The sequence below is a fragment of the Lindgomyces ingoldianus genome, assembly GCF_010093535.1.
Source record: "Lindgomyces ingoldianus strain ATCC 200398 unplaced genomic scaffold BDR25scaffold_1, whole genome shotgun sequence".
Lineage (NCBI taxonomy): Eukaryota > Fungi > Ascomycota > Dothideomycetes > Pleosporales > Lindgomycetaceae > Lindgomyces > Lindgomyces ingoldianus.
In genome coordinates, this window is record NW_022985162.1 from 1,028,739 (window position 1) to 1,048,011 (window position 19,273).

At 48.8% G+C, this 19,273-nt stretch overlaps 7 protein-coding genes across 7 annotated transcripts; 4 read left to right on the forward strand and 3 right to left on the reverse strand.

Annotated features, from left to right (window-relative positions):
- Nucleotides 1–253: 253 nt before the first annotated feature.
- On the forward strand, nucleotides 254–1,860 carry BDR25DRAFT_206555 (WSC-domain-containing protein; the record flags this gene model as incomplete). The annotated part of the gene is made up of 3 exons (XM_033684491.1): nucleotides 254–603; nucleotides 673–1,114; nucleotides 1,174–1,860. 3 exons carry the CDS (start codon nucleotides 254–256, stop codon nucleotides 1,858–1,860), a joined length of 1,479 nt encoding a protein of 492 aa, XP_033554535.1.
- A 1,872-nt stretch (nucleotides 1,861–3,732) lies between these two features.
- BDR25DRAFT_299527 (Ctr-domain-containing protein) lies at nucleotides 3,733–5,137 on the reverse strand. Its single transcript, XM_033689174.1, has 3 exons — nucleotides 4,751–5,137; nucleotides 4,665–4,695; nucleotides 3,733–4,596 (listed from the first exon to the last, which is right to left on the reverse strand). Exons 1-3 carry the CDS (start codon nucleotides 4,895–4,897, stop codon nucleotides 4,094–4,096), a joined length of 681 nt encoding a protein of 226 aa, XP_033554536.1. The 5' UTR covers nucleotides 4,898–5,137; the 3' UTR covers nucleotides 3,733–4,093.
- Nucleotides 5,138–6,529: 1,392 nt separating this feature from the next.
- Nucleotides 6,530–7,410, reverse strand: BDR25DRAFT_338476 (class I glutamine amidotransferase-like protein; the record flags this gene model as incomplete). Its single annotated transcript, XM_033693283.1, has 3 exons — nucleotides 6,530–6,814; nucleotides 6,879–7,288; nucleotides 7,341–7,410. 3 exons carry the CDS (start codon nucleotides 7,408–7,410, stop codon nucleotides 6,530–6,532), a joined length of 765 nt encoding a protein of 254 aa, XP_033554537.1.
- Nucleotides 7,411–8,113: 703 nt separating this feature from the next.
- BDR25DRAFT_275034 (uncharacterized protein) lies at nucleotides 8,114–10,092 on the reverse strand (the record flags this gene model as incomplete). Its single annotated transcript, XM_033687460.1, has 4 exons — nucleotides 9,232–10,092; nucleotides 8,744–9,177; nucleotides 8,624–8,691; nucleotides 8,114–8,570 (listed from the first exon to the last, which is right to left on the reverse strand). The coding sequence occupies exons 1-4, from the start codon at nucleotides 10,010–10,012 to the stop codon at nucleotides 8,114–8,116; spliced, it is 1,740 nt and encodes a 579-aa protein (XP_033554538.1). The 5' UTR covers nucleotides 10,013–10,092.
- BDR25DRAFT_348020 (uncharacterized protein) lies at nucleotides 10,077–10,874 on the forward strand (the record flags this gene model as incomplete). Its single annotated transcript, XM_033694355.1, has 7 exons — nucleotides 10,077–10,092; nucleotides 10,161–10,198; nucleotides 10,224–10,333; nucleotides 10,378–10,448; nucleotides 10,486–10,655; nucleotides 10,700–10,806; nucleotides 10,850–10,874. 7 exons carry the CDS (start codon nucleotides 10,077–10,079, stop codon nucleotides 10,872–10,874), a joined length of 537 nt encoding a protein of 178 aa, XP_033554539.1.
- Nucleotides 10,875–10,929: 55 nt separating this feature from the next.
- On the forward strand, nucleotides 10,930–13,143 carry BDR25DRAFT_330391 (cytochrome P450). Its single transcript, XM_033692526.1, has 3 exons — nucleotides 10,930–11,556; nucleotides 11,609–12,466; nucleotides 12,830–13,143. Exons 1-3 carry the CDS (start codon nucleotides 10,966–10,968, stop codon nucleotides 12,884–12,886), a joined length of 1,506 nt encoding a protein of 501 aa, XP_033554540.1. The 5' UTR covers nucleotides 10,930–10,965; the 3' UTR covers nucleotides 12,887–13,143.
- A 2,620-nt stretch (nucleotides 13,144–15,763) lies between these two features.
- Nucleotides 15,764–17,377, forward strand: BDR25DRAFT_364609 (MFS general substrate transporter; the record flags this gene model as incomplete). Its single annotated transcript, XM_033696855.1, has 4 exons — nucleotides 15,764–16,042; nucleotides 16,099–16,429; nucleotides 16,479–17,045; nucleotides 17,097–17,377. The coding sequence occupies 4 exons, from the start codon at nucleotides 15,764–15,766 to the stop codon at nucleotides 17,375–17,377; spliced, it is 1,458 nt and encodes a 485-aa protein (XP_033554541.1).
- Between the last annotated feature and the right edge of the window lie 1,896 nt (nucleotides 17,378–19,273).

The window sequence follows — 19,273 nt, forward strand, 5'->3', positions numbered from 1 at the left end:
GTTGGAGGCACAGTTGGTGGCCCAAGAAATATTTTAACAAAGGGTCCCCTGTGAGCACACTCTTTCACCACCGCTTTGCCTTGTGCTTCAGTCTCAGTTTACCTTTTGTTTGTTTCTCCAGGTTTGAAACCTGTGCCATTCCTTTGTTGCGTCTTTTCACCGTCACTCTTTTCAAGTACGATTCCAAGTCTCTCCTTCAACCACACGGCATCGTCTCCAATTGCAAAACTCCACAATTCCATACTCTAGCAGTATGAAGTCACTTCTCTTTGGCCTGGTCGCCTCTCTTGCTGTTCCAGCTAGCAGCACCTTTGTTGTCCAATGCTACAGCCGTCTCTTTGATCAACGTGCTGATCCCGTTGTCAGCCCTGGGGTCGCTGCAAGCCATGTGCACACCATTTCCGGTGGAAATGGCTTCAACTTCTCTATGGACTATAACAAAGCCCGTGCATCAAAGTGTTCTACCTGCAACATCAAGCAGGACTTGTCTAACTACTGGTCGCCGAAACTGTATTTCCATGTGCAGAATGGGAGCTTCTTGAGTGTCCCTATTATTGGGGATACAAGTGGGGGAAATATGGGCGGCATGGCCATCTACTACCTGTAAGTGATGGCACTTGACTCGCACATTGAGTGTGATATACAATGCGTGCGTATGCTCATCAACTCTAGGACGCGCTCCGGCCCTGACAACGACAAGCTGAAGGCCTTCCCTCCCGGCTTCCGCATGCTTGCTGGTGACTCAAGCAAACGAGTCGCAACTGATGACTTTGCCGGCCGCGCTGTATCCCATAAGTGCGTGGGGGGCTCTGGACCAGATACTAAGGGTCTTCCAACCCAGAAGTGCGACCAGATCCGTGTCCAAGTCACATTCCCATCGTGTTGGGACGGAAAGAACACAGACTCCTCGGACCACAAGTCTCATGTTGCGTACCCCAAAGATGGAAACTATGATGGTGGTCGGTGCCCATCAAGCCACCCCGTTCATTTGGTGACCCTCTTCTATGAGGTTTACTACGACACTAAAGGATTTAAGAATATGTGGTATGGTGACAAGCAGCCGTTCGTCTTTGCCAATGGAGACGCCACCGGATATGGCTACCATGGCGATTTTGTAAGTCTCCTCAATTCCCCATTTCCTTCCAGATCACCCTCGCTTACACCCTCATTTAGGTGAACGGCTGGGACACTACAGTTCTCCAGAAGGCACTTGACAACTGCGTTGACGGCACACCGAACTGCCCGGCCCAAACCTTCGGCGACTTCCGCTCTCAAGGCGAAGCCCAAGCCTGCAAACTGCCCTCGATGATCAACGAGCAAGTTTCTGGCGTCCTTCCCACCCTTCCTGGATGCAACCCTGTGACTCTCGGTCCTGCACCCGCTTCTCCCCAATCAAACTGCCTCGCTCCAAAGGTCTCGGTAGCGACGCCCCAAAGCATGGGCTACGTCGATGTAACCAAGAGCAAGCAATGGAAGTACATCGGCTGTGGCAAAGACGACAGCGGAAAGCGAACGCTTTCACAAGCCCAAACTTCAAGCAACAGCATGACGGTCGAGACTTGCATTGATTTCTGTAAGAGCAAGAATACGCAGTACGCGGGACTTGAGTATTCCGGCGAATGCTATTGTGGAAATAGTGTCGCTGCTGACCGGGCGCCTGTTAAAGGTTCGGTGGGCAATTGCTTGATGAAGTGCAATGGCAATAAAGACCAGGTCTGTGGCGGGGCAGCCGCGATTAGCTTGTATCAAGCTTGCAGTGGTGGAGCGTGCTCGAATGCCGTCAAGAGGGAGAGTAGGCTGCTATCGGCCCTGGAGCATACAAGTGCGAATGCAGTCCGGGACGCCACTGTGCTGGAGTGAGTGGCATCATGCCAAAAACGGCTGGCTTAAGGCATGGCTCGGTCGCGCTCTTCTCTTCGCTTCTCTTCGCTTCTCTTCTCTTCACTTCACTTCTCTTCGCTTCACTTCACTTCACTTCACTTCACTTCACTTCACCTTGGCTTTGACTTGGCTGTGGCCAGCCAACTGCTCCCCACTTCTCTTCAACTCTGACTTCTGTTCTTCTTGATGCTGGAAATGTCATTTTATCATTACCCCTTCTTTCCTGTATATATTTATCCATTCGCTTCAGCCTTCCCTTGCAAGGACATCTTCCGCTATAGTTTTCTAGACCGCACGGCACTTGTGAAGCTTTTAGGGGCACACAAGTCATGAAGAGCCTAGTTGATTTTTCAAGGAGTGTATCTGAAGGTCTATATGCGCAAGGGGGCTAGCTAGGCTGTATGATTCTAAGCACACGATATATAACTATATCAGGCAGCGAGCAACATTAGACAGCAGCTGTAACTACAAACAACATTCAAGTTGTACGAGCAAGAAAAGCAATGAAATCCCACGGGGAGAGGCTCCACGTGGCTGCTTCCTTATACCAGTTACCAAATCGCTTCCTTAACGTCTCAGTGACATGGGCCCTATGAACGAAAATAACAGTGAATTGAAGCGTCACATGACAGGTCCTATAGTGGCTAGCCTCGATGGCTATTATCGAATCCACTGAGACCAAACACTGGAGTATCACCTCTTGCGTCATCTGTGCGAAGGTCGAAGGTCCTCAATCCCGACCCGTGAAACACGATCGATCGTTCACGTGAAACTACATCTTTAGGGCCCGGATTCGGTCAATCGCCATGCCTCGACTCTAGCGTACACATGGCAACTAACGGCGAGACCCGCCGGGAAACGATTGCCACCATGATTGCCATGCCCCATGGCACTTCCTCGCTCGCACAAAACACGCATGGTTACAACCTGCTCTCTCAGACGAATCATGTTGGAATCTGTGGTGCTCGGTGGGACGCCAGGTAGGCTAAGGCCAACAGTGGGCAGTGGCTCCACCGCAAATTCCCCGCAACACAGATCGGTGCCCTTTGTCTGGATGTGAATGGAGGCATTTGTGCTTCGAACCTGGTTTGTGCTGATCCAATCGGGACTGGTTAGGTGGGTTGATTGGGAAAATGGTGGGCCGTGCGGGAGGCAATGGATCCCGTGAACCGCACAAAGAGCGCAGATGGAGGTATATAACACTTTTGACCATCGGTTAGAATCTTTTTTATTTCTTCCTTTGTCACATCATCACATCGACACGCTACAATAAAAACTCACACTCAAACTCAAATCCCACCCTACCTTTGCATACCTACCAACCTACCAAAACATCATGGGTAACTGCGGCTGTGCTACTTCCGGAACCTGCAACTGTGGCTCTGGCTGCTCTTGCGATAACTGCCCTGTACGTTTCATCAGCCGTCATCTCCCTCCTATCGTCCCCTCTTAGTGATATGCATAACTGATGGGTACGGACGGTAGCATAAATAAATGATGGACGTTACATCATGAGAAAAAGTGTCCGGGGAGGCTGCATGGGGGCAGGTTCTGTCTGTGTGATGTACTAAAATGAAATCAATCGCTTAGGTTGGAGTAATGCGATGGATTAAGGGGGAAGATTGCCGTGGAAGTGGGGATTGAGGAAGGGTTGGGTGTTGGGATGGATATATTGGGTACTAGGTTGGTAGCACTTGCTTCAGTACGACGATGATAATCTAAAATGAGTTATTTGCAAAGTTTGAAGCATGAGTGCAGATTGCCACACTCAACCTGTGATTACCGCAAATGTTGCTCTGTGGAGGGTGGCACTGGCAGTAGAACCCACAACCATCTGATTCAAGACGGATATTAGCATCCCCTCGACAAACTCTTGAATTCTAGCAAAGAAGCTTAGCTGTCCCTATTATGTGTTGTAGTATGCAATAACAACGCTCTGCTGTTCAATTTTCCTCGCAAGCCCGTTTGCAGATTCGACGCGCGGAATGCCACCGTCCTCACATACATGGTCGCAATAACTGGAGTAAGACGAATGGACTTTTATTCCAACTTCCTCGTCCAATAGAATTCTAGTTGGATATGCCATCGACCTAAACTTTCGATTACGATTAACTCGGTGTATTGCCTTACTCTTGTCTCTCCACAACCGTCAACCCCCTTCCACCTCTAACCCCGGTATCCATCCCTTCTACCCACTCCATTAGACACTCCGTCACCCACAGCACACAGTAACCTCCTCCTGCAGCCGATCACTTGCCCCACCTCCAACTTTAAAGCTCTCCCACCCGAAGATAAAGTACCCGATGTACGCACCAATGAAGATGCAAATGATGATATATCCGTTATAGTACATAGCCAGCAACATAATGAAATACGCAACGGCGAACTGCAGCATATGCAACAGCGCTCGGATCGCCTGCTGTAAGACATTCGGGCGGAATGTTGCCTGTGGTGCTGGGTGGCAGGCTGAGGCGGCGGCTGACGTCGTTGGGGCCTTGGGTTTGGCGCCGTCGTGCGAGGAGGTGGATGAGGTGGATGCTGTGACAGCACCGTTGGAAGAGGCGAGTGAGCGTGTGTGTTGGGAGACGATGAAGCGGTCGTATTCTTTTCCAGCCCGGCGGAGGAATTCGAGGACGACGACGAGCAGGATTACGCCGATGCAGGAGCCGGCGAACATGCCTTTGCTGGTTATGTGCCAGGATTTTGCGATAAAGCCTGGACCATGTGTAAGAATTGTTCACTTCCGGTTTCAGAGGGCGTGGGCAGTGCTGAAGAGGACATACACGAATCGACAGTGTACCAATTCCACAACATCTGCGGAGCAGGTTGTTAGCTACTCGATCCGGGGTAGGTAGTCTGGAAGACTGACAGAGATCTTGCAGCTCCCTCCCATACTCATTGAATGCATGCCAGTACTAGATGCCATTGCTGCCATTCCAGTGCCCGTCGTCGACATGGCCATCGCCATGGTTGGGGTTGCCGAGCCCGTGGACATGCCTGACATTGACATATCCATTGTGGAAAATGTTTTGTACTGTGAAGGGGGAATATAAAGTAGTATTGAAGCCTATGGAGTAGAGCTGAGGTAGTGTAAATAATGATGAGTGCGTTCCAATGTTCAGATGAATTGATGGATGCTCTACAGCAGGAGCCACAGAGGAGCAAAGTGAAAAGAGCAAGCTCAATGGAGTAGGGAAACCAACTTGGATTGATTCGAGACGTTAAGCACAGAAAACAGAGCAGGAAGCAAACGGAGCCAGGGTCATTGAGGGCGGAAACCCGCTCACTCATATATCCCCCTCCCACATCTCTGGTAGGTACCCACCAAAGCTCCTCAACCAACAGACTGACCGGACCCCTCCCAGTCCTACCCAACAGCCTGACACAAACCCAGCCGAGCTCTTTCTCACAGCAGCCACCGCCGAACAAGGTTCCTGGCAGACAGGCCTTCACGCCGTGCGACACCACGGTGGAAGTGGAAGCAGGCGTGGTGGTGTGGTTGGCGCGGTGTCGGGCCCGGCCCGTTTCCCAGTTCAGGCTCGACGAGCGCATTTGCGCAAGTTCTTGGCAGCGCCGCCGTGAGCATGTTCTTCCGTATACGAATACAGAATCCCAAATCCCACGACGCAAGCCTGTTCATGGGATGTCGGTGGTGAGATGTTAGGATAACTGCTGTATTGGAAAAGACCTGGAAGGTAGATTACTTGGATTTGTGTTGGGTATGCACGTGCAAGGGAATATTAATTAGGGAAACGTGTGATAGATTGCTCGTTGCTCGTGTGTGCAGGTGTAAGCGATCGCTTGTGTTCTTGGAAGCCGAGGCGGAAGGATTCGAGCTTTGATATGCGACCGGTGGTAATGTTGGTGAGCCGTGAGCTATGCAGGTGAGCTGGGAGCATTATTGGCATGCTGGGACGTACGATCGAATAAGACAGGGTTTGAAAGATAACAGCGTTCTGGCTCTGTTATCTTGTTTCCCAGTACTACCTTGGATAGTGTACCTCCCTGCTAATTTTTCGTGTTGCGGCACCCACTCAGTCTATGTGCTTTGGCTATCCTCTTTCCCCATCGTTCGAACTAACTATCAAGGATCCTTAAAACATCTCATGTGATGGGATGATGGCATATGCACGAAGTTCTAAGAATGTTCCTATTCGTTTCTACCATCTGTTCTAAGTTGCACGGGCCTTTGACGAAGCCGGAACAGAACTACGGATCCATAGCCCATAAGCAAAAGGCGCGCACTTGATGGAACCGATTAGCCTGCATGTTTAAACGGTAAAGGGAATAACAGGGGTTAGATTTAGAATATAAATTTGTGTTCTCTCACTACTTTCCCGAGGTTTGGTAAGGCTTGACAAAATCAATACCCCCGGCTCATTGTAGCATGCGCTAACGTGCTATACTACTAGCATGCCCATCGCACACAAGAGTATTACAACCAATGTTATTTCTCTTCTTTCACGCTTCTCGACCGATGTGGTGCTTTTGCTGAATCATTGGAGCTACGATCACCTTTCTCTTAAGTTCTTATAGGATATCAGGTTCTCCATAAAGAGTTGTCCCTCTGAACCATAGTCCATCCACGGTGAGTATCCGCGAAACTCCCACACGTAAGCCGCACATCAGTCGCTGTAATTCCACCAGTTCATCTTGAGCCCGCAGTGGCAGTCGTCTCATTCCTAGCGAAAGGATCCCAGCTCGGATCCGTATGTCTCTCATACTCCATCAGTTTCGCGATAAACGTCGCATTCTCCTTTCCATAGTATGTCTCCACGAACGAAAGCATAAGGTCCAGTCCTGCTGTTACACCCGAGGAGCTCCAGATCGGGGGTGTGCCGGACTCGTCGATGACCCATCGCGCGTGGGGAATCCAGGTTGTATTGGGACCAAATGGGATGATATTTGGCCAAGATGTCTTGTTAGTGGTTGCCTGTCCGGTCCATGTTAGTATGCGTCAGTATCAACTGCTAACATAGAGGAGATCGGTTCTCAACCTTTTTCCCATTCAGAATTCCAGCTCGAGCGGCCAAACCAGCGCCAGTGCAGATTGTGATGACATGCTTAGCATTCGGGGTTGTCTCCCGGATATACTTCAGCGTCGAGTTCAGATACGGTGACCGGATGCCAGGACCTCCAGGCACAATCAGGACGTCAAATTCCTTAGGTGCTGTTTCAAAGGTGTGTGCGGTAGGTAGCGTGTACCAAACAGAAGAGTTGTATGGGTTCATCATAGCTGACATTGGGGCTGTGGTAACTGGGTCGTTGGTCTCGGAAATTAGGAAAATATCGATCTTGTGCATGTTGGAAACCATCTGGAGCACCTCAATAGGCGCGTAGACATCCAAGGTGTCGAATGCTCGAAAGAGGACAATACCATATGACTGGGGCTTGATGCCGTTGGCGACTTTGAAAAGTGAGCCCAAGATCTGCTTCATGTCCTTCCAACCCCAACTTACACGCAGTAGATTCTGCGAACACGAGGCTGAATATCCACAGACATGCGCCGAGAATAAATTTGGCCCCCATAGTGAACGGTTGCGACGCAATGTAGAAGAAGGAGAATAGACAAGAGAAGGTGAAAAGTGGCACTAGACTCCATGATTACCGTCATTCTTCTACTTCGACCCTTCTCCGATTAACCTCCATGTACACCGTAGAATAGAGGTCATGTGAGGTTCAAAATAATGTTTACCCGGTTTCCCAAATTGCGCGAAGTCTTGTAAAGTACTTTAGGCAAGGGCAAGGGGACGGAATGCGCTACTGTGGTAGTATAACTTGCGGGGAACGACCAGTTTCCCGTCTCTTGGAAGAACAAACGGTCCAGTCGGTAGAAGTTGCAAAGATTTGAGCACGTTTCTAAATGAATAGGAGGGCTTAGGGCGTATAATTGTGTGGTTAGAACGCAGAAATGAAGGGTGAGGCGGGTGGCCTAAGCTTTCTTTTGGTCATGCCTTCCGAAGGGCCGAGGGTGGAACGAAACAAAGGAAAGCAGCCTGCCTCCAACAACACCGCTCCAATACGCGCTCACGTCCGTCTTTCTGCCAAAACAGTAACGAAGTTTTACTATATCTGTCTGCTAATCCAAGTGCTGAGTGACGCCAGATCGGTCGCAACCTGAACGCCAAAGCCCGGACTGCCCTCTTTTGCGGGATGTCACTCGCTGGTAGTAACTCTTCTTAAAGAAATCCAATGAGGGACGGAAGAAAAATTATGGGGTAAGGAAACAAGGTTACGAGCCCATGGCAATGTACCTCCAAACTCTCCGCATGAAAAATGTAAAGCTGAACAGTGGTCGCAATGGGATGAGGATCTTCCAGGTATTCCCGTCGCTTGATTTCTCCACTTGAGATTCGACATCCTGGGTGGGCGAGACAACGGCTATGGACGTGTCTTTCTCAGTTGCCTGCTTTGTGCCCTTCCTCTTCAAGCCGAAGTAGCCGCCATTCGGACTGGTGACCCATGAACCCTCGAAATTGGAGCCATTTACAGCGAGTTTTGCTACGTCTGCCCTTGCCAAGTACATGAGCTCATCGCCCTCGATCTTGATAATCGAATTATGCCATGGCGTTGGAATCTGGAACTTGTATGCTGGAACTGGCTCGTGTCGGTTCTCTAAGGAGATGATCGGTCGAACAAGATTCTTGGGCAACAGACGAATGGCAAATTTCGGTCCTTTGTTAGGATGCCTAGACACTTAGGTCAGCCGGAACCCGTACAACACGTATCAATCGAAACTTACGCATGAATAGATAGTCGAACATAGTTCGGCAGCAACAACTCGACCAGGTTAGAATATGCCTGATTCCTCTACAAGAGGTGTTAGCACTCTAGGAACTCAAGGTAGAGCCTGGATAGTCACCGAAATCATCTCCTGTGCAACCTTCGCTGCTACCTTCTTTCGCTGATTCGTGCTTAACTTCTCCACTGAAGGGACCTTGGCAAGGTCTTCTAGCATGAAGCGCGTTTGGCCGCGATATAGTTGAAGAGCATGTGGCTCTTGCTCTTCAATGCAGGCTCTGATGAATCTACGATCTGCTCCCGAGACCCCCAACATGAGCTTTCTGCACAGTTCCGATGGCTTTGTGAGTTCGGTCTTTACAGGATGTGGGATGTCCATGGAGGCGACCCATGACTCTCGGAATGAGCTGAACGCATCCTGGTTCGACATAAAAATATCCTTTAAGCCTTTGAACTGGATAAATGGAACTGGACCTTCTTCCACGGGATATTTCTCCTTATATATCTCAATTAATTTCGCGTCATATGTATCGACCATCGTATCATCGACACCAACTTTCTTTTCATCAGCGAGGCGCCTGCTTCAAATATAGTTGGACCGTCACTTACTACAATCAGAGAACACATGGCCGTCGCTAATAATCCAAAGTGTCGCACCTGGCTGATAGACCTTGCAGATCTCCTGGACGAAGGTTCGAAGCACGTCAAGAGCGATATGTTCAGCAAGATCCGGAATGGTGCCTCCGACCTTGCTGGGATTCGGGGACTTGCATGGAAACGCCGGCAAGCAAAGAAGAATAGGCATATGTCTTTCGACGAAGCCATAAACGCGATTCATGAAGTGTCCACGGCCACCGAAGTCCCATTGGTCATCCTTCGAGATATTTTTCAGCCTTTTCTCGAAGATATCGGCGACCTGCTCAGATATCCTACGATGTTCGGGAGTCGAGTGTATTGAGAGTTGTTTAAAAGGCTGGAATTGCGTCTCCAAGAGGATGAAGTGCTCTGCCCATGTACCGAAATCGTCACCAGCAAGTGACTTTGGTCGCGACGTCAACATCCCCAAGACTAGTCCATTAGGGTGTTTGACCTCGGCAACCTGGGTTATCAGACCTTCGGTCTGTCGCTCTGGGGGAAAGCTAGACCGAATGTCGTTGAGTTCCAGGATATCGGCGCGAATTGGAAGAGTATTGATCTGCCTGCCCGAAGGAAGCTGTAGCTGCCGCCATGTACTCTGCTTCGAGCAGATCTCTTCCCAGAGCTTTGGCCAGAGATTGGAGAAAGCTTGGGAGTTGCTACCTTCCGCAGACAGCAGGGTGCCGCTTTCATCTCTCCAATACAAACTGTGGATGGAGTGGTAGGCCGACGTTCCCCTATTCAATGGCGGCATTATGAAAGGGGGCTATTCTCCGATTCTTGAAAGACAAAAAGAAAGGCTCGGGCGCGACTTGAGGATGAAGCAAACAAAATGTGACCCGGCTCTAGCTAGCTTCATGTAATATGCTAACCGGACCAGACGAACTGATCACGTTGTTAAGTAAACCCCCCATATCGCAGCATAATATTTTTCACAACGGTTATATCGTGCACGGCATCCTCAGCTTTCGCAGCATGGCTTGGACTGGGGTACAATGCTGGATTCTGGCGGTCGTACACCTCCCTCTCCTAATCTAGGCCGTCATCTTCTCGTCTCGCCTCCAACTCCCGGTTTGTGAGGTTCTATTGGCTCTAACATCCCATTAATCGTGGCCCAAGACACCAAGCTGTGCGCTTAAGGAATCTCGATCCTGCAAAGTGGTCAATTGTGAACTGGGGCGCATCTTGGCGTGCACAGCAACTTTTCTCAGCTAAGAGAAGTATCAGGCGGGCAAGTCAACGCTGCGCATGGCTTGCACATTGGCTCGCAACACCGAGAGAAATTTGTCTGTGCATTTCAACGATCCTGGGCTAGAGTCTGGGCGACGTTGGGCTTACAAGCTTTTTCAATCTTCCAGTCGTGCAAACCTGCATGTCTTGGCCGTTTGACCTTTCGCGTGGCAATTCACTGTGACCACCAACAGTGGACCCCTGACAGTAGGTAACCGATCCCAACAACTACCAGGGACCACGTTTGGCGACTGAAATACTAAGCATACCGCAGCAGAGCGATCAAATTAGGAAATCCTCCATAATCCATAGATTACAGTGCAGCGTGCTCTTACCTGATTTTGTTTCGTGTTGTCTACAGTCGGCTTCTTTGCGAGTGCGCATGAAGGGAAACGGCGCAAGTATAGCTCTAGCTCTCGCTTTTCTGTCAAGAGGCTTACATTTAAGAGAGGAAGATAACAAAATTTGCTTCCAATTATGGTTTCCTACGCTTCGTTAATTGCGTTGGTTGTAGCAGGCGTGTTATTTGCCCTTTTTTCTTTCGCTATTTACCTCTTCACCCCACCGCAAAACTTCCCAAAGAATATTCCGACCGTGCCATTCTACCTCACCTTGCTGCCGCTCATCAAAGATGTCGACCAAGCAGACCTTTATCGCAAGTACCTAAAGGAGCCGCTCCAGAAATATGGCGCTGTAAAAATCTTTTTCGGTGGACGATGGAACATTCTTCTGCAGAAACCTTCATACGTGGCAGAAGTCTTCAAGTACGAAGATATATACGCCAAATCTGGGAACCAGGTCAAGCTTCCACAGAGCATAGTTGCGGAGTACACTGGCGATAACATCATCAGCTCTCATGGGGAGAATTGGAGGCTTTTCACTTCCGTTATCAAGCCTGCGCTGCAACATGAACAAGATCCAATTTTCATCTGCCGTAATTCTAAGGTGCTGAAGACGATGCTACTTGAAGAGGCAAGCAAGGCGCCTTCTGGCTTCGTTGTGTACGGACTCCTTCAGCGATATGCGCTTGCGAACCTCTCGGAGACCCTCTTTGGGTTAAGTTTCGAGGTATGCACGCACTCAATATTCTCCTTAGACTACGATGACTTAAACTGCCCAGACGCTGCAAAGACCAGATGCCTCATTGCATAGCCTTCAGATGAGAATCAAGCCGACGATCTTCAACCCCATCTTCCTGAACTTTCCTTTTCTGGACCATTATAAGTGGAAAAGTCGACAGTTGGGCCGCGAACTTGTCAGGAAATTTCGAAATACACTTCGTACCGATGTCGCTAAGGGACATAACCATGTTTGCGACCATGAGTCTGCCAAATTAGGCTGCAGGATGTTGGGCGCGCATCGAATGGGTCTTCTATCCGAAAAACAACTCCAAGACAACCTTGTCAGCGTCTTCCTCGCAGGGCATGAAAACCCGCAACTAGCTCTAATATCTCTACTATATCTTCTAGGAGAGCATCCCGCGGTGCAAGAGGAGGTCCGCAAAGAAATCAACATTGTGTTTAACAACAACGAGGGGAAAGAGTCCGAGGCCTCGTACATTGCCATTCACGGCCTACCCATCCTTACTTCGGTCATCTATGAAACGCTCCGTCTGTACCCACCAATATCTCAGCTCCTCAACCGCCGCACTAGTGTCCCTAATACTCTCGGCAACAATATCTTCATCCCTGCAGGAGTTTATGTTGGATACAATTGCTATGCCACGAATCGTGACACTTCATTCTGGGGTCCGGATGCGGATGATTTTAAGCCAAGCCGCTGGGGTTCAACTCTAGAGAATATCAAGGAGCTGTACCGGAAAGCCAAGGCCAAAGGGGCCTTTATCAGCTTCCATGGTGGAAGGAGAGCATGTCTCGGCCAAAGATTTGCAATGCAGGAGCTACGAGTCACAATGGTGGAGATTCTTCGGGGTATGAGATGGACGGTGGATGAACGCTGGGATGGCCGCATGACGCCAGTGAGTTGCATCGCATCTTTCCTTGCTCTGCAGTCTAGATTTCTCGTACGGATTATCGATTGATCTCCACTATTTCCAACACTATTCCTTGCTCGAGAGGCGCAACTCTCTTTCAGCCACAACTCTCGACCGGGACAATAGGCCCCTCGCATGTGTTCAGTGCATGAACACCTTTCTTTTACACTCCTTCATACCTGCCCGCATCCGTACAGTTTTTCTTTCACTCGTGTTATGAACCGTTCGAAGACAAAGCATATGGTGGCTGCTTACGCTCATACGCACTGTTCCTCAGTTCCTCTTCCACACCACTGCGGCCATTCTCACCTGTTGAAGGATCTGTGGCTAACTACCTCTTTCATTTAGGCTGGGCCCCTTTACCCGAGAAATCTGCGGATCAAATTTCAGGAATTGAAGACCTAATTAGAAGGCAAGATGCCTCGCATCTCATTCACGCATATGACAGGGAACTTGGGCTTACAGACGCTGGAACTGGAGGGATTTAAGTGCATCATGGATTGGATAAAGCGAAACAATGGGCAGCTCGTTACTCCAGCGAAAGGGGAAGTATTGGTGAGGTATTAGGGCGGTGTAGTTTGCAGGGACTCCTTCTCGACTTTCCCTGCCTTTCTGAAATCGTTGTATTGTTGAATATTCCTTTCTTATTTGGACTGTCGTTGGGACGAGATTATATTGATTTGAGCATGGAAGTAAATTGGAAGAAATCCCAACTCCGTGGTTGCGCTCTCGCTTGAATATATTAATACGACGTGTACGCAAGCTTCTGAAGGTGAACCGAGAAAACATGGTGAACACTATGGCACCCAACACTCTGGGAAACCTACAACAATGACCTAAGCTCAAAGTCCATGTAAAACCAGAGATCTCCAATTTTAGGCATATCAGACAATGGAACGCTTGGACAAGGTATTCATAAGTTAGGCAATTAAGGTAGGTCCGACGGCTGTGCCGTGTACTACGCATACCCTGAAAGACCACAGTAGAGAATCTTTGCGGCGCAGAAGTTCAAGGCAAAGAACCTGAAGGACGATAAATTCGAGTGCAGGGTACCGCATGGTTTGAACCCATGGTGGTTTGAACCCTGTTGCGGATGATGTGCTCAATGGCTGGTATCGTATAGTAGGAGGCTCGTGCGGGTTGTGTTACCGGTATCAATGTCTGCGCCATAATCTCCTGGGATGAGATGTCTGAATCGGGGGGCTATTATGCGGACGGACGGACATGGGTGAGCCACGTAGAGTGCTGACTTGGCCGCGGCTTCTCAGCACACAAGAACCTATAGGGTGTGAGTGGTTGGGAAAGAATCTTTTTGTCGGACTGAGGAATTGGCTGAGAAGAAAGTTTGCCTTGGTAAGCTGATGGGGTGCAGTTCGTGCTCCAAGTGTTGACTGTTCAGTGGGCCTAGTGATCGCTGAACGCGCCTTCGGAGATGCATATTTCTAAAATGCGAAGCATGGAAGCGGCATGCTCAGGAAAGAGGACGTCCACAAGGATAGATCGAGGGCACGTAGAGTGACTGTTGGTGACTACTCGTATGCGGAAGCATGATGTAGCAGTCGTGGAAGTGGCCCATGCTGCATGCAAGATATTCTATGCATCACCAACCACATTCGCTCGCAAGGTTTACGAATCCTTCTAGAAAAAAAGGAATCTGTTGAAACCGAGGCAAATCGCTGAGGTCCGTAATGGCAAGTAATGCGATTGGCTGGACTGCGCGATGGGTATACTGGAGAGAACTATAATCGAGGATGACAGAACCTGGTTTACGGGCCTAATACGAGATGCTTCTCGCTGCACAAAGAGACCGTGTTCGATGTGTAATGGGACGTGCGCAGCAACACCGGTCAGCATTCTCGCGAATCCCGCACCCGCTGTTGCACCTTGGGCCGACCGCAAAGTGGATTCCGTCGCCTTACCCTGAAGAAGGCGAAATATGCAGAACAAACAAGGCCTCTTTATTAGGCCTAAGCAAGTCGTGATTAGAGGCATGGAATTGAATGTTGTGTCCCTAGCGAGATCCATGTCTGATAATGACCCAAGTCCGCAATTTTCATGAATCTACCTCCATTGGAAATCATATAAATGGTTGGAAATGGATTAGCAGCTTGATATAATATCCAGAATGGAGGATCTGATGCAATGCGTGCGGGCTGCTGAAACGTATAATTACAGTTGTGTGAATGTTGGTTCGAGCTTGAAGCTGTGGGATGGAGTAATTTCTTGGGCACTTGAATAAGGCCTATCAAACCAGGACACCTACGAGCAGGCCCTCGTGCCATGGTGTTGAGGCAGGAACTGCACGTTCTCGAAGCTCGGTCAGTGTTGCGCTCACATGCACGGCCCGTTGTCAAGGAATAGGATGACCTAAGATTGCATTATTTCTTGTTTGCAACCTGAGAAGGTTGAAGAAAAATTGTAAATTGGTTTCAGATGCTAGAGTCCTTGAGGACTTAACGTTAACCGACTCAGCAATGTGACCCTTCTACCTCTCTTGCATAGCCCCTTGCGGTATTCGCAATAGATCATCACTGACGAGAAGACGTGAGCATTTTCTTTCGTGAAAGAATGAAATCTCTCGTATTCGCGTATGCCGATGAGGAAGGCTACACGAACTCATGAGTTGGAGTCGTCAACTTCCCTGTAGGAACGTCTGCACGAAGGACTCGAAGGACATGAAGTCGTGTCAAAGTTTACGTCCGGCCCACGGGCGGGGACAGCGGCCCGCGAAACGGGCCACAGCCGCCAAAGATGCAAGATGAGGCCAGCGCTACGGCGCCACCAACGGGAAAGAACATCAGCATTCGGTCAGGAATGTCGGTGGAAGTCATCCAGGCAGCCACGTGCGGGAATCCTGCATGTACACGGGTCAGCCTACGTACGGTGCCCCTTTCATGAGTTGAGAAAGCGGGAAGCGGTGAACCGGTTAAAAAATGGCTGGGATGTTGGGACCCGAGCAAAGAGTTATGGCTGAGATATGAACTGAGATCTTGGCAGTGCCGCCACGATCAATATTTGCTGGACACAGTCGATGTCAACGTAGCCCAATCCTACGCGACTCAGCCATATTGTCCTAGTAATAGTCGGCAGTTAGTTTAGCGTTGAGAGCATAATCTCAGCACCCAGGCAAGAGGGCATTGTGTGTGTGCGGTATCGGGACCAAACCACACCCGGACATCCAGAGAACCGCTGGTTCCACCCGTCATACATGACCTCTTCGGGACTGCTTCTCAAACTTCTCTAACCTGGAGATACCCCCCATCCCTCGTTTCTTTCTCCAATATGAACAACGTCACTACTGAACCTAAAATTGCTACTATCGAAACTGTAATCGTTGCCTCTCAAGATGATTCACCTCCGCCTTCGCCTCCGCCATATTCAGCCTTTTCACCGGCACGAAGGAGGTTTATTCTGGGTGTCGTTACAACTGCAGGGTTCTTTGGTCCTCTTTGCGGAGCTGTATACCTTCCTTCCATTGTTCTTTTCCAGGATATCTTTCACACTTCGGCGACGGTGATCAATGCGACGGTGTCGGTTTACATGACAATTTTTGCCATATCAGTAAGTTAAGGAAATACAATATGTCCATGGAATGCAAGTTAACAAAGTGCTCTCAGCCTCTCTTTGGTGCAGCAGCATCTGATTATGGAGGTCGCAAAACCGTCTACATATTTGGTCTTGGGAGTTTCCTCATTGCAAACATTCTGCTTGCGTCTGTTCCTGCAAACATCGGCGCTCTTTTTGTACTGCGAATCTTCCAGGCTTTTGGCTCCTGTATCGTCTTTTCAGTGGGAGCTGGAACTGTAGGTGACATCACCGAGCCAAAGAATCGAGCATCAGCACTCGCCTGGTTCCTTCTTGGGCCTCAGCTAGGACCGATACTCGGACCTTTGCTTGGTGGTCAATTTGCGGATAAGTCGAGATGGAGGTGGATATTTGGCTTTCTTGGTAAGTGTTCCACAACGCAGGTTTTGAAGGATGACCGACAGAAATATAGCTTTGGCATGTGGGCCGTTATATCTCTTGATTATTTTCTGCTTACCTGAGACTTTGAGATCTTTGGTAGGTAACGGCCAGACGCTCGCAAACCAGCCGTGGGTTTCATTTCCTCGGCTCCAACAAAAGCCTATCGAAGACCTTGATGGGAAGAAATTTCCCAAGCCACCACGCCCGACATTGAAGAAGTTTTTGCAGTTGCTGAAATATCCTCCCCATATGATAGTTTCCATAAATGGGGCACTTCAATTCGCAGGACTGTACGCCATATATATCACGTTTCCGACCGTCTGGCAGAAGAACTTTGGCTTCTCTGCAGCTGAGGTCGGATATGCATATCTCTGCCCTGGAATATCACTCTTCGTTGCCTCGATTTTAATAGGCCGTCTTTCGGACTTAATGCGGGCGAAAGCCGTGAAGAATAGCCCGGATGGAAAGGTTGCTCCAGAGCGTAGAATCCCCATTCAAATATTCGGGTTTATTATTGCTGCAACCGGAAAGCTCATGTATGGCTGGTTCACTAGGTACCACATACATCCCGTTTCAGGGTTGTCTGGGGCCGCACTAGGTAAGTTGCAATCACCGTGTCTAGGTTTGAAAAAGCTAACAATAACTAAAGCATCCATCGGCACTGCTGTTATCTTTGTGACAAGTACTTCATTCCAGACTGAATGCGATCCTTCGCAAACAGCAAGTCTGGTGGCACTAGGAGGATTGCTACGAAATATCGCAGCTGCAATTGGTGCTGTTATCATAGAGAAGCTAGTCGAGAAGATGGGTTACGGCTGGTGCATGACTGGGCTCGCTGCTCTTGATATCCTCTGCATCCCTGGAATCGTGCTGATAATGGTAAGAGGACAAAAGTACCGAGAAAAGTTGAACAAAAAGCTACAAGGATGATGTGAGGCCTATAGAGGAGCGCCAAGTTCACGAGGAACTCAGTTTGATTGCTATTGGAGTGTATCCAAGGGCCCATACACCCAAAATCGTAAGCTAGTATTATATAATCAAAGTAGGAAGTTAGTCCTAGTGTAGATCGCTCTAAAAACAGCCAAGTTGACAATTCAGTCATACAGTAGCATTGGGTCGAATCTGAGTTCCGAATATCGTTCGGCATAATCAACTGGAAGGGTCTATAATATGGAAATTATTAATCATTTGGACTTAGAGCTAAAGATGTGATATGGGGATTTTGATGCTGTGGTGAAAGACCTTGCTGTGGTCTCCAACCAGGGCTTCCAACGAGGCGTAGTACTGTACGATTGGGCGATTTTGAGGCCTGTACGGGTGAGATTTTGTGTACGTTCGTACGATAGGGAGGAGGAGAGGTAGGTGTACGTATCGTAACTGTTACGGCTCACGTGATCTGTACGAGTAGTAAGATTCGATTAAAGTACGCCGTACTCTAGTCAAAACAGCTAAGACTATAGGTCCCTAGAGACGCAAGATTAAGGTCTAATTAACTATAAAATAACTAGTTCTCCCTAGTAACAAGAGCAGATAGGACTAGATGAGGCCTGTAAGGCGGCAAGAGGCGTAGTGTGAGGGGGCGTGGTGTGAGGGGTATTGATCAGGAAACACAAGTCACAGAGAGGGAATGCAGGATAGGGGGTAACGAGAGTAAACCTTAGGGTTGGAGGCAGAGGTACGGAGGCCTAGGAGCCTATATACCCCGTGCCAATCCTAGGGTACTGAGGGGTTGGATAGCTGTAACATAACTGTGTATACAAACTTCCCAAAAGGGTAATACGATCCGTACTACGTACCGTACCTAGGGCATCATTAAACGTACGGTACGGCTCACGAACTCGGTACGTTCGTACTGAACACGTGACCGTTACGGTTCACTTTGTACGGACCGTAGTACGGCCCGTTGGAAGCCCTGTCTCCAACAACGGGGTACCTCGGTGAAACTACACTTACACGCCCAGTTCATCTAGGCAACTCTAACTCTCCGAGGCTGGGAAGGTTCGATATCCTCGAAGTTGCACTTCGAAATTCCTCACCATTGTAAATTTGGACCTGGGCTTTAATTTAAAACAAGAATTAGTGCCCTCTTACCAAGTCTTTTTATGTATCAAGACCGTCGAAAGGTCAAACTTTCACTTGGAGGTTCCACAGTGGATATCATCCCGCCGTAGAAGCCTTTTCTATGTTTTGTAAGGGTTGTACTAAGCTTTTGCAGAGCAAGGAAGAACAGACAGAAAACCTACATAGCATGTTACTTTCCAATGGGCATCCTTCGACACCTAGGAGGCCAGTTACAGTAGAAATTTAGCGACTGTAACTCTAAGAGAATATCTAACAACGAAAAAAAATATCCACACAGATGGTAAACATTGGCACCGAAGCTTAAAACAAATCTAGATCAGTCTCAACAAGATACAAAGTCCTCTTCCACTAGATCTCGACTCTTTAAACGCCATATAGCCCTCAAAACTGGAAATTTTGCCAAGAGTAGTGGTACCAACAAGCAGGAAGTCCTCTCGCATTAGGTCTTTTCGAAGAAATTCTAGAGTACCTATATCAGGGGCAAGTATAACTGCGTCACCTTTCTCTGCATGACCATTTATAGTCCCTCCATTCTCATTCTAGGTTTTTAGGTCGCAAGAACTCCTAATTACGGACGTGGTCACATATACATGAGGTTCCCGGTGTAGGTCTTCTTTGTTGTGGTGCTCCAACATACTAGTTTCATTAGCTTCAGGAACTGCTGATTGGTTATATCTAGAATACTTAGAAGTGCCAAAAAGCAAGGGATGTGCTCCCGCTTGTGAAATGGGACACTAAATTCTC